Source organism: Mastigoproctus giganteus, chromosome 1 (genome assembly GCF_048544385.1).
Source record: "Mastigoproctus giganteus isolate SK-2022 chromosome 1, ASM4854438v1, whole genome shotgun sequence".
In the NCBI taxonomy this organism is placed as follows: Eukaryota; Metazoa; Arthropoda; class Arachnida; order Uropygi; family Thelyphonidae; genus Mastigoproctus; species Mastigoproctus giganteus.
In genome coordinates, this window is record NC_143575.1 from 227967223 (window position 1) to 227980332 (window position 13110).

The 13110-nt window shown below is 40.2% G+C and overlaps 1 protein-coding gene across 1 annotated transcript in view; it reads right to left on the reverse strand.

Annotated features, from left to right (window-relative positions):
- The window catches only part of Rpt5 (26S proteasome regulatory subunit Rpt5), a 169769-nt gene that overhangs the window by 103587 nt on the left and 53072 nt on the right, over nucleotides 1–13110 (reverse strand). The window contains exon 3 of the mRNA XM_090384616.1: nucleotides 6082–6207. Coding sequence (XP_090240742.1) covers nucleotides 6082–6207 — 126 coding nt within the window. The remainder of the gene's footprint in view (nucleotides 1–6081; nucleotides 6208–13110) is intronic.

The following is a 13110-nucleotide window of genomic DNA, read 5'->3' on the forward strand; positions in this document are numbered from 1 at the left end:
GTGACAGAAGCCTATGGTGGATATAAAACGAAGGCAGATTACAAGAAATCTTTGGTAAAGGATGCAAAGAAAAACAGCAAAGACTTCTTTACTCGTGTAAACTCTAGAAGGAAGGGGATGAATCAGATTGGTCCACTTGATATCGATGGTTCGACTGTTGATGATCCTGCTTCGGTAGCTGATAAACTAAATGAGTATTTTGCATCTACATTCACACATTAATAAGAATTCTGTAGGAAAGTGGAGGCTAGAAGTTTATCAAACTCTAATAGGAAGCTAAATGATTTTGTAATAACTGAGAGGAAATTGGAGGAGAAACTGTTGAAGTTAAACATAAGAAAGGCACCCAGGGTGGTGGGATCCATCCAGTTATTTTAAGGGAGGCAGCAAAGAAAATAAGCAAACCCTTAGCCATAATTATAAGAGCATCCTTGGAACCAGGGGAACTCCCCACAGACTGGAGATCAAAGAGTGACATGAGTAATTACAGACCTGTCAATTTAACTTCTATTATGGGGAAGATAATGGAGTCGCTGGTTAAAGAAGCAATGCAGGATCATCTAGACAAGACTGCAGTTATAATTCAGACACAGCATGAATTTGTTAAGGAGAAATCTTGCCTGACTAATTTGATTGGATATCACAATGTGGTCACAAAGAAACTGGATGCAAAAAAATATTTTGATATCATATACTTGGATTTCAGAAACGTTTTTGATACTGTTGCACATAAAAGAATGCTATACAAATTGGAGCAGCATAGCATTAAGGACAAGTTGCTGCTATGGATAAAGGGAATGTTGAGTGGGAGGGAGAAGACAGAGTGGTAATCAATGGATACTACTCTTCGTGGACTAATTTTATTAGCAGCATTCCCAGGGTTCGGTGTTGGGACCATTGTTGTTTTCTGCTCAATATCATTGATAAATGTCAATGATATGGAGCAGGGATAAGGAGGTGATTATCCCTTTGTATAAGGCAATGGTCAGGCCACACCTTGAGTACTGTATACAGTTATGGTAGCCTCATTTTAGGAAGGATGTAGAGCTGCTGGAACAGATACAGAGAAGGGCAATGAGATTGGTGAGAGGAACAAAGGGGTGCTCTTACCAACAAAGGCTTAAGTTTCTGCAAATTGCAGCATCTGGAGACTACGCACCTGTGAGGTAATCTGATCGAGGTGTATAAGGCAATAAATAGTTGAGCGAGCTCAATGCTGATGGGATTCTTTCTCTTGCTCAGATTACACACTTGAGGGGTCATAAATTCAAATTGAGGAAAAACAGTTCCGGAATAGATGTGCAAAAATTTTCCTTTAGCCAGCGAGTGGTTGATTGATGGAACCAACTTCCATCTGTAATTGTGAAAGTTAATAAAGCTTAAATAGATTCAACAAAGAACTGGAAAAACATTTGGGGAGTGAATGGATAGGTGAAATGGGAAGTTTTTTTTCTTTTCTTTTTCTACATCATATGACACTACTAATGCTAATGTTTTGGATAGTACCAAATATCAAATAGTGTTTATGTAAAATGAGCTTGGTTGGCCAATATTTATGGAATAGAGAAAAATTCAATAACTGAACACAGCAAAAGTGACACTACCCTCCAAAAATGTATCTGAAAAAAAGTTACACATTGAAATCACTGCCACTCACTTCAATGTTGGATCAGTTCTCCTTTAGCTGCACTGACACCCTCCAACAGGTAGGCTTTCCATCAACAAACAATAGACTGTGGTGGGTATAGACTTCCATTCTTTCTGCTGAACAGTGGTTGGTTGATGTGTTGTTTAAAGGCACAAGGGCTGCTAAGGCCATATTGTGCCTGATTCTATTCGATAGTGCAATTTACAGTTAAAATCTGTAAAATAATCCCGTCTGCTTTAAGAAATAAAAGAACTCAGCTAGATTTGCATTGTCTCCAATCAGATGGGGTAATGTCAAAGGTTCTTGCAGATGTGAAAGCGATTTGAAAATTTTTTTTCGATAATTATTATAATGATTGCAATTTATTAGAATATGCCTCACTGTAAGTGTAGTCTGACAATATGTACAAATAGGCGGATCTTCCCCCATGAGCAGATAAATATGGGTTAGATGCGTGTGCCCAATACGCGTCCTAGCCAGGATCACCTCCTCTTGCCTATTTGATCGCATACTTGATGGCCATAACTTAGGTTCCTGTTTAAATTGAAGCAGTTTATTTCCACACTGAGCCTGCCAGATTTGCAACCATTGCTCTTCACACACGTTTTTTATGACTGATTTGTAATCTACATATGGCACTTGGTAGTTAGGAGATCTTGCAGCGATTGGATGTTTAGCGGCTTGATCTGCATATTCATTTCCTTTGATGCCTACATGACCCGGTATCCAACAGAAACGGACTGATTGGTTTGCAGCTTGTAATGCAATTATCTGTGATCTAATTTGCTTCAAGATGGGGTGGATTGGTTTGGATGGATTTTTCAATGATTTTATTGCACTCAGAGAATCAGAGTAGATCATAATTCGCTTACTAGACAGATTAATAACATGATCCAGAGCTATATTAATCGCCCACAGTTCACCAGAGTAGATGCTGCATTCCTTTGGAAGGGACACAGAAGTAGAAAAGATAGAAGAAACTGCTGCTGCGCCCACTGTCGTACTTGTTTTCGAGCCATCGGTATATATTTGTAACGAGAATTTTCTGCTACATGTGCAGCATCGAGTTTCCTTTTGGTAAGGTCTGCTGCTTGCTTTTTCCCCCATTGTTGGAATGAGAAGTCACAAATTGGTGTATAATCAGACCACGGAGGGTCGTGATTGCTCATTTCCTGAAAGACATTACCCATGTCTAGATTCCAACATTGTGTTAACTGTAGCAACCTTATCCCAATAGGCTTGTTTTTTTTTTTTTTTTTTTTTTTTTTGATTTGGTAGTTGTTGGCGCATCGGCTTCTGTGGCCATATTGCACCTCCCAAGGTTTTTGCAGTACTTTGATCCAAGCCCGAGGCGGGAATTGAACCCGCGACCTTTGGGTTGCCGGGCAGGTACTTTACCCACTCGGCTAGCCCGGTCGGCTAATAGGCTTGTTTTCTTTAGGTTTGTTTTGATAAAATGTGGTCCACTGGGGCTCAAATAAGTATGGCGAGATAAGATGAAAAGGAAGACTCCGTATTTTTGCTGCATAGTTCAGCATCAACATTTTCCTCCGAAGATGGAGTGGAGGTTCGTGTGCATCTATATATAGACTCTGTACAGGGGATGTTCTGAATGCTCCTAAAGCAGTTCTTAGGGCTGCTGAACAGTGAGTTTTTTGGCATCAAGATTGTTCAGATTTCTAATATCCTTTATCAGAAGACCACGGGAGGCATTGATTGAATGGAGTGTATTTGGTATGGAAGGATTTACTGAAGTCATGTGAGTCAGGAGAAAAGTAGTTTTTGTAATAAGCCAGCTTGGTCTTTGGTTGAGGATGTAATAGAATTGTTAGGCTATAGCAGAGGCAAAAGTGTAGATGGATAGAAGTTGTAGCCAATACCTGTAACTAGAGACCAGACGGCTCAACAACCATTTGGATACAAAGCAAGTTTTTCATAATCTTGGCCTGTTCAAAATCAAGTTTGGATTGATTAATAAATAATAATGTTGTTGTTGTTGTTATTTGGTTTTTTAGGAGCATTAGCAACTAAAGCCATACTGCTCCGGGGATATGCGGTGGTCATTCCCTGACCTTTCCGCATCTTCCGTATTTGGTGGTGACGGGCTCGAACCACGGTCTAATCAAGAAGCGTGTGCCACGCACTGCTGCTCCTTCCCACCTGGCTATGGAGGTGCCTATAATAATGTTGTACAATTGATATGAGCTTTGATGTAGGCAGAAAACATATCTTGAGATTCAAATATATGACAATTGCAATAGCAATGTGTCTTAAATAGCCTTAGCGCATTTTTTGGAAAAACCAAGGTTTGGATGAAGGATGAGATTTTAAGTTGAAATATGGAATAAAGGATTTCATCCCTACAAGAAAAATTTTACTGATACAATCTGAGTAAATATTAGATTTAGATTTAAAACAGAAATCTTAAACAAGTAAAAACAGAAGTCATGTAGATCATCCTATTTTTCATTCTTTTATATATTATGAAAGTACTATTTATAGTAAATTTATATATTTTTGTCATCTTCCAAGAATTAAAAACATTTAATTTATTAATTAAGTAAACTAATTAAGAAATACTCAACAATGAATATGTACTCTTCTTGGATAAAACTCATGTTAATTCATATGAAATTAAAATGATATTAACCTGGCAAAGGTGCTCTTCGAAAATAACTTTCCCTGTTAATAAACAATTAAAATTCCAAAAATTTTTTGCCATCATAAACAGAGCAAACTTTTACTGTAATGGTTTCTGAAGTGATTTTCTTATGGTTTTTTTGTATAGAAATTGGGAGCAGAACCTGACAGATGACCCACCATCTTTTTTTGCAACCATTTAGTGGATTTTGTTTGAATATACATAATAAAACATAAAAATCACCTGCGCAGTTTAAAATTTCATTCACTTAATGGTCTTTTAAATTGGAAAATGGAAGTGATCCTGAGAATGTTTCTATTTTGTCTTTATTTTTGAAAATAAAAGGTGCAAAACACACTGCGTGTTTTAAAAATTTTAATATATTAAATAATATTTCAATGGGAGTGAAGAAAACTTTAACTTCAATTCTTCTGAAAGTCAGTCCTGTCTTACTTTTTGAAAAAAAAAAAAAAAAAGAAAAAAAAGTGTCCACTGTCTCAAGGCTTGTCTTTGATGATACTCAGATTTTAAGAAAAGATCATATCTCTACTGGATTTTACACTGAATTCTAATCTCTCTCTCTCTCTCTCTCTCTCTCTCTCTCTCTCTCTCTCTCTCTCTCTCTCCCTCTCTCCCTCTCCCTCCCTCCCTCCCTCGGCATAAGCATATCACAAATATTGCTTCCTCTGCATTAAAAAAAATATAATAAAATAAAATAAATTTTATTTTTTTTCCCCCTCTTGCTGCTATTTCGCTTCTAAACAGCTAATGATCACACAAATCTCAAATCTTCCCTACCATGGAATATTTTTCACACATAGCATGGTGCTTCCTGAATGACCGATCTCTTACAAATCTATTTCACAGCCATTTAGTTTCCTTTGCTGGCTTTTCATGCCTTTTCTATATAGATACTTCCATGGGCACCATTCTTCTGAATGACATTTGTAATTCCACCCCTCTCTTCAAACTAGCTTATTATATGACTCAACCAGGCAACATCCATTCACTGTCCAACTACAGACAAACAGAATTAATTTCTCCTCATTTATCACTTCTACAAGTCTAATGTCGCCAAGTATCCTTTACCGTCTTGACCTTCAAATCCGTACACAGTACTAGAGCACTATGGGTTCTTATATTTTTGTTTGGGGTTGTCATAAAAAAAAAATATATATATTATTATTATTATTTTCTATTTTTAGTTGTTTTATTTGTCTTGCTTTTGTAGTAGTAGTAGTGGCATGTGATGCAAGAAAGCAAGTGTATGAGCTTATGCAGCATCAGCCAAAAAAAAAAAAAAAAGTGGTCAGTTTACCTTATCTTTACTGTAATATTTCACCTTTTTTGTTGGCCTCAGTGTTTATTGGTTGTTACTGCTCTAAATTTGTTCTTTTTTTGTTTTCTTTTTTAAATTTCTTCATTTATTATACTTTTATGGATGGTTTATTGTATTCTATTGCGATTTTTCACATTTTTGGCCTCAGCACCATCAAGAGGGTGTCTGTCTAAATTTGTTATTTATTGGCTCATAAACTTGGCTACATTTGCATTTTATTTATAATGTTCTAAAATTTTTGACATATTCCTTCCACTGTACTCTTTTTTTTTTTTTTTTTTTAACTTCTGTCTTCATTTATATTTCAGATTACATGTTGTTGGCCGTGTTTATGCAGCCTCTGATTTCACTTTATTTCTCCAGCCTTTTTTTTTTTTTTTTTTATTATTATTTTTTTTCATAATGTACTAATTTTAATGTTTAAATATATATAATTTTCAAGTCATATCTTACCTCTATCACATTAGACACTAGATAAGGTAAAGTTTTGTTGACTTTGATTTTTTCATTGTTTTCTTTAATTTTTTCTTTCTGTGCTTGCAATTCATGAGATATCCTCATAACTTCGCTCTTCATTATCTGAAATGAGTAAAATAATATCTGTAATATAAACATATAAAGCAGGGGAAAAAGTCTCTTAAGGCAATGAGTTCTCTTCCAAATAAACATTTAACCATTTTGACAAGATTTGCAAACTTTTGAAACCATTGTTGAATACCCATTATCATTTAAACTAAATGATAATAGGTATTCAACCAAAACTCTACAATCACAATGTGCCACTACATCTTTGAAAAAAGGGTAACCCTTCACTGTGTAAACTGTAATTTTTATTCTAAAAAGTACATTTTGACCCTACTTTGAGGGTCCTCAGCAAAGAGCAATGTTTGTAAAGCTTAAAAGTTATAACTGCAGTAATTGTAAAAATTAACAGATAAGTAACATAATGCTAACTAAATGAAACAAAGAGGAGGTACTGTCTACTTTTACTAGCCACGTGATTAATGGGTCTCCTATTGGTATGTATGTAAGGGAAGGAGAGTTTGATTGCCAATAACTGGAGGGCTGCTATCAGGTCTGGAAATCCTTTCCAGGTGTCTCACTTGCAAGGCAGGTGTCTGGAGGGGGATGTGCTTCTTTACTCCCCATCTCCTGCATATTTGTACATGCATTGAGGAATTCAGATGGAAGGAATCCCAATTGTTGAAGAGATATTAAGGGGGAAGGCAGAAACCAGGGATGTATAGTAAGAATATGAAATAAAATGTATGGTAGCTTTTGGCACTCAGATACTGCCCTTCTCAACTGATTAGCCTGTATTTGGCAGAGTCCAGACAACCCATGTCATTTTCTTGTGGGTTTTTTGAAAGAAACGTTTTTTTCTGCAGAAAACAGTCGGTTGGTTGGTTGGTTGTTGGGTTTTATTGGCACATAAGCAACTAAGGCTATAATGCGCCAAAACCAGGTGATATATAAAAATTTAAACTTTCACTGACCTAATTACTTAGGTCACCATGTCAAGATATAAAATAACAAAGGTATAAAATGTAGAAAAGATAAATCAATAAAGAAATAACAATAACATGACAATTTTAAATACAAGTAAAAACCTTTATTGATTTAAAATAGCTAAAAACAGCAGACATTGTCATTGTCAGATAAAATCTGACCGAGTGTATACGGCTCAGTCAGATGATTAAAAGCGGTAAAATGGATATTGCTAAAATCTGGACAGTCAATTAAAATGTGTCTGATTGATAAAATTGTGCCACAGGACTCACACATAGGAGGATCATCAGCCCTCAGCAAAAATGAATGAGTCAAATGACTATGTCCTATGCGGGTCTGGGCAAGAACAACTTCCTCCTTACGATTCCTGCGCAGACTAGACTGCCACGGTTCAATTACAGGCTTTATACGATATAATTTATTCGTAGTCTGTCTATTCCACAAATCCTGCCATTGGGAGTGTATCTTCTGGTGTATTATTTGCCTGCAGTCTGTATAGGGGACTGACGGGCGGCAATTATTATTGGGAATTTCTGATTTGGCTGCAGCGTCAGCCAAATCATTTCCCCTAATCCCAATGTGGCTAGGAATCCAGCAGAAGCAGATATTATATTCACGTTCATGGAGAAAGTGATTCTTCTGCTGAATGCAAGACAGAACTGGATGAGAATTATATCTCACAGTTATTAAAACCTGTAACACGCTGAGAGAGTTGGAATATAAAATGAACTGTTGGTATTGGCATTTACTAATGTGATTAAAGGCTAACTCTATAGCGTGCAGCTCTGCAGTAAATATGCTGCATTCGGAGGGAATCTGCTCCAATGTAGTGGTGTCTGTAAAGACAGCAGCAGAACCCACATATGATTCCGACTTCGAACCGTCTGTGTAAACTGGCGCAAAGTCAGAATGTTCAGCTCGGTGTGCTGAATAAAGCTGCAGGTAGACAGATAATGGAGTGTCCAACTTTCCCCAATTTCTAAGGGACAAGTCACATGCTGGAACATGAGCATGCCAGGGTGGAAGGGGTTGCTTTGGTGTTTGGGCAACCTTGTCTACCTTGATATTAAGTTCTTTGAGTAGCTCTTGGAGACTAATACCAAAAGGACGATTGGCAGTCTTACGAGTGTTGGACAAATTTTCCCATCTTGGCTCAAAAACGAATGGCCACGTAGGATGGTCTGGCAGCGATTTCAGTTTTAAAGCGTACATTAGAGACAACTGCTTATGTCGAAGCGATAATGGTGGTTCGTTTGCTTCGACATATAAGCTCTGGACAGGAGATGTTCGATATGCTCCAATAGCGATACAGAAAGCCTGATGATGGACAGGATCCAGCCAACAAAGTACACTGTCTCTAGCCAAATTGTATACCAGGGACCCGTAATCTAGTCTGGATAGTACAAGCGCATGGTAAATGCGTAGTAGGGTGCATCGATCCGCACCCCAAGATGTAGAGGAGAGAGAGAGAGAGCGCAGAATATTCAGACCCCTTGTGCACTTTGTGCGGAGTTGACGGATGTGATCCAGAAACGTCAGCTTTTTATCAAATACAAGTCCCAAGAATTTTGTGTCCGCTGCTACTGGAATAGCATTTTGTCCGAGCCTTAATTCAGGTTCAGGATGAAGATTATGCTTCCGACAAAAGTGTACGCAAACAGTCTTCTCTGGCGAGAACCTGAAACCATTAGCAAGTGCCCAGGAATTAAGGTGATCAATGGCTTTTTGCAGTTGTCTTTCAATAACCCTCACGTTGCATGACTGACAAAATATGCTAAAGTCATCAACATAGAGGGTACTGTTTACAGTTGGAGGAAGTTGTTCTGTGATGGGATTTACTTTGATGGTGAAAAGCGTGACACTTAATACTGATCCTTGTGGTACTCCCTCCTCTTGGATGAAGGAATGAGAGAGTGAGGATCCCACACGAACTTGGAAAGATCGATTGGCTAGAAAGTTTTTAATAAAAATGGGGAGATGCCCTCTAAGACCAAGGCTATGCAAATCTTTTAAGATGCCAAATCTCCAAGTTGTGTCATATGCTTTCTCCATGTCAAAGAATACAGACACCAAATGCTCACGTTTTAGGAAAGCATCCCTGATGGATGTTTCCGGTCTAATGAGATGGTCCAGAGTGGACCGGTTCCTTTGGAAGCCGCACTGGATGTTGGAGAGAAGGTCATTTGATTCTAAATACCTTATTACACGAAAATTAACCATTCTCTCCAGGATTTTGCACAGACAGCTAGTCAGAGCAATAGGACGATAATTAGTAGTGACTCTTGGATCCTTTCCTGGCTCAGCAAAGGCAAGAACGATTGCCTTGCACCAGGAATCCGCAAACTGCCCTTCAATAAAGATTTTGTTATATAGAAGGAGCAGATAATCCATAGATTTTGGTGAAAGATGCTTACTCATTTCATAATGGATGCCATCTGGTCCAACAGCACTTGCTTAGGAAAGAATAACAGCTCTTTTCAGTTCCTGTATAGTGAATGGCCCATTGTAGGCCATTCACTATATAGGGATAGGCACTCTTAAACTTAAAATTAAGTGCCTGTTTTTCGAATTTATGTTTCAGGACCAGGAACTCTGGGGGTTGTTGTTGTTGCTGTTATTTGGAGCAATAGCAACTGAGGCCATATTACTCCGGGAATATGCGGTGGTCATTCCCTGACCTTTCCGCATCCTCCATATTTGGTGGTGACTGGCTCGAACCCCGGTCTAATCAAGAAGCGTGTGCTACGCACTGCTGCTCCTTCCCACCTGGCTACGGAGGTGCCAGGAACTCGGGGGAATACGAAGATGTTAGAGAATGTTTCCCCAAGAGAATTGGCTATTGCAGTTGGATCTGCAATAGTGCATCTATTATAATCCAGGATTGAAGAAGGGTGGGATGTATATTTTCCCTTCATTTTCCAGATTTTATCCCAGACCAACTTAGTAGTAGTGGACTGAGTAACCGATGAAGTAAAACGGATCCCGATTCCTTTTGACTCTGGCGGCGGATGTAGCGTGCTTTGGCTCGTGCACGTTTAAAGGCTATAAGGTTGGTCGTGGTAGGATATCGGCGGAATATACCCCACGCTTTGTTTTGAGCTTTTTTGCTGCTGTGCATTGTGAATTCCACCAAGGTTTGGGAAATGGTGGAAACCGGGCAGATGTTTTTGGAACAGCATTCGTAGCTTCTTGGACAATAATATCTGTGATGTACATTACTGCATCACTGATAGGCTCCTGACTGACGGTACTTTAGGTCAAAACTTGCCTGATGTTGAAAGGCAGTCCAGTTAGCCTGATCAATCTTCCACAGTGGTAACCTGAAAGGAAGACATGGTCCCCCACTGTGTAATGAGGTTATCACAGGGAAGCGTGATCACTTCTGTATGGGTTCTCCTCCACTTCGCAAGTGAGTGAAGGGAGTAGAGAAGGGGAGCAGATAGAGAGAGAGAGAGATCAATGGCAGAAAAAGTATGGGTAGGCATGTGGAAGGTGTTTGTTCCAGTATTTAGAAGGAAAAGGTCATTGTCATTTAGCATACGCTCTATGACTCGTCCCCTTCCGTTGATGTTAGCACTACCCCACAGGGTGTTATGTCCATTAAAATCCCCGAGAAGTAAGAAAGGGGGAGGCAACTGCGTTACAAGATCATCAAGGTCTTCCTGGGAGATGTCAGTCCCAGGTGACAAATAAATAGAGCACACGGTTAATAAAAATCCCACTGTAAGACGAATTGCAACAGCCTCTATGCTGGTTATAACTAGCAAGGGCTGAACTGGGGTCTGGTTGCCCACAAGGATAGTCACTCCTCCACAAGCAGGACCATCCGCAATTCTATCCTTACGAAAAATTGTGATGTTTTGCATGGTGGGATTATCATTTGCCTTTAGATAAGTCTCCTGCAAGCAAAAGCAAACTGGCTCGTGCTTTTGCAGGAGGGCCTTGATGTCGTCAGTATTTTGCCGGAATCCACGACAATTCCATTGTAGGAATTTAGCCATTATTTTGGCTTGGTGGGTCCATCAGGCGGCTTCCGAGGTGCTGAGGGCTTACTGTTGTCAGTCTTGGATTTATCTTTTTTGGGGAAGAATGGACGCTGTCCCGTGTCCATTTCTTCCTCCGCAAAGAGTTCCAAGGCTGATTCATCCAGTACCTCCTTATTCTCTACATCCATTGTTTCTGGTATCACTGGTGACTCTTCTGAACTTTTTGGTTTTTCCTTACCACTTGGTTTTGGTAGTGGTGGAGCACTAGGAGGTACAGATATAGGAGTGGCAGCTGATTGTGTTTTTTTTTGGTGGGCTTTTATGAACTCAATAAATAGCTTGAAATCAGAGTGAATGACTCTCTTGGTGGTATAGTCATCTCAGTTTGTGTCCTGATAGTGCACTTAGCAGAAACCTTCTGGGCATATGAAGGTTTCCCGCTATTTATTGGTTGGATACGTTTTCTGGCCTCTGGGTAGGAGATATTCAGCTCTGTTTTCAGTTTTTGGATTTCTTTTTCATCCTTCCACCGTTGGCTGTTGTTATTTGGTTTTTAGGAGCATTAGCAACTAAGGCCATATTGCTCCGGGATATGCGGTGGTCATTCCCTGACCTTTCCGCATCTTCCGTATTTGGTGGTGACGGGCTCGAACCCCGGTCTAATCAAGAAGCGTGTGCTACGCACTGCTGCTCCTTCCCACCTGGCTACGGAGGCACCTCCACCGTTGGCACGCTCTAGAGTAGGCGGGGTGCTCTCCTTGGCAATTGACACAGATCGGTTTTGGAGCTGAACATTCCGTGCTCTCGTGGTCTTTAACACCATGTCGAGCACAGGCAGGGTTACCACGACAAGATGTTTGTGATATAAATCCTCACTGGGCAGTTTAGATAGCCTGCCTTGATGGAACTTGGAGGTCGTGGGGTGTTAAATGTGAGGATAAGAACTAGAGTAGGGACGAGATTCCCATCCTTCCGTATCGATATTCTCTTGACAGCTATCACTCCTTGGTCTTTTAATTCAGAGCAGATCTCTTCTTCAGAAACATGAAGAAGGTCCCACTCTGATATAACACCTCGTGAAGAATTCAGAGTTTTGTGGAGGGGGTTACGGTGAGAGGTATTCCCCCCCTATGGATGTAGAGTTCAAGATTTTTACAGCTTGTTTTGTGCTGGAAGCTTCAACCAAAAGGTCGCCAGAACGCAGTCGTTTAACGGATTTTGGTGAACCCGCCAACCCTTCTAATCCTTTCTGGATAAAGAAGGGTGACATCTTTCCAATTGACTGCTCTCTGGTGGAATGGAGTATGATGAAAAGCGGTGTCACTGATGGTGGTGGTGATACCTCAGTCCTGGCTCTTTTTGCAGAGGTGTTTTCTGCGTCATTGTCTCGATTAGGCAGAGACCTTGTTGGGGCCCCAGAAGAATTTGAATTTATTATACTCGTAGGAGAAAAATAAAAATTTCCGATGCCCTAAGTACCTCACCCACCACAGAGCCCTACGAGGTGACGCCCACTCGTGAACTAGCAGGTACTGTGTACAAGAATGGGATGCCGAGTTAGCTTAGGAGCACCATACCCACGTTTCCAATAAGCCTTGATCCTGTCCCAGGACCAAAGGGAGGGAGACTTATTGGAACGCAGTTGACTCTAGCAGTAAGAACCACCCGCCGATTGATCCCAGTCGGGCCGGTCCGGGACCACCTGTCTTGTCGAAGCAGGGGCCAAAGTGGTGTATTAAGGCTGAGTCCCCTCAACCACCAGGATCCCCCTTTCTGAATTCCACGGGTCGCGGCACACACGCCGGATTCCAAAGATGTACCCCTGGAACCAAGGTATGGGCGTTAGATCCCAGTGATGGTAATCTGGAAGCCCAGCAACATCACTGGGAGGTCCCCTCACCACGTACAGGTGCCCACGTTGAGAGGCAGAAAACAGTCATGGACTTGAGAACCATGATTGTTCAAATGAGCTGTGAAACTGACAAAT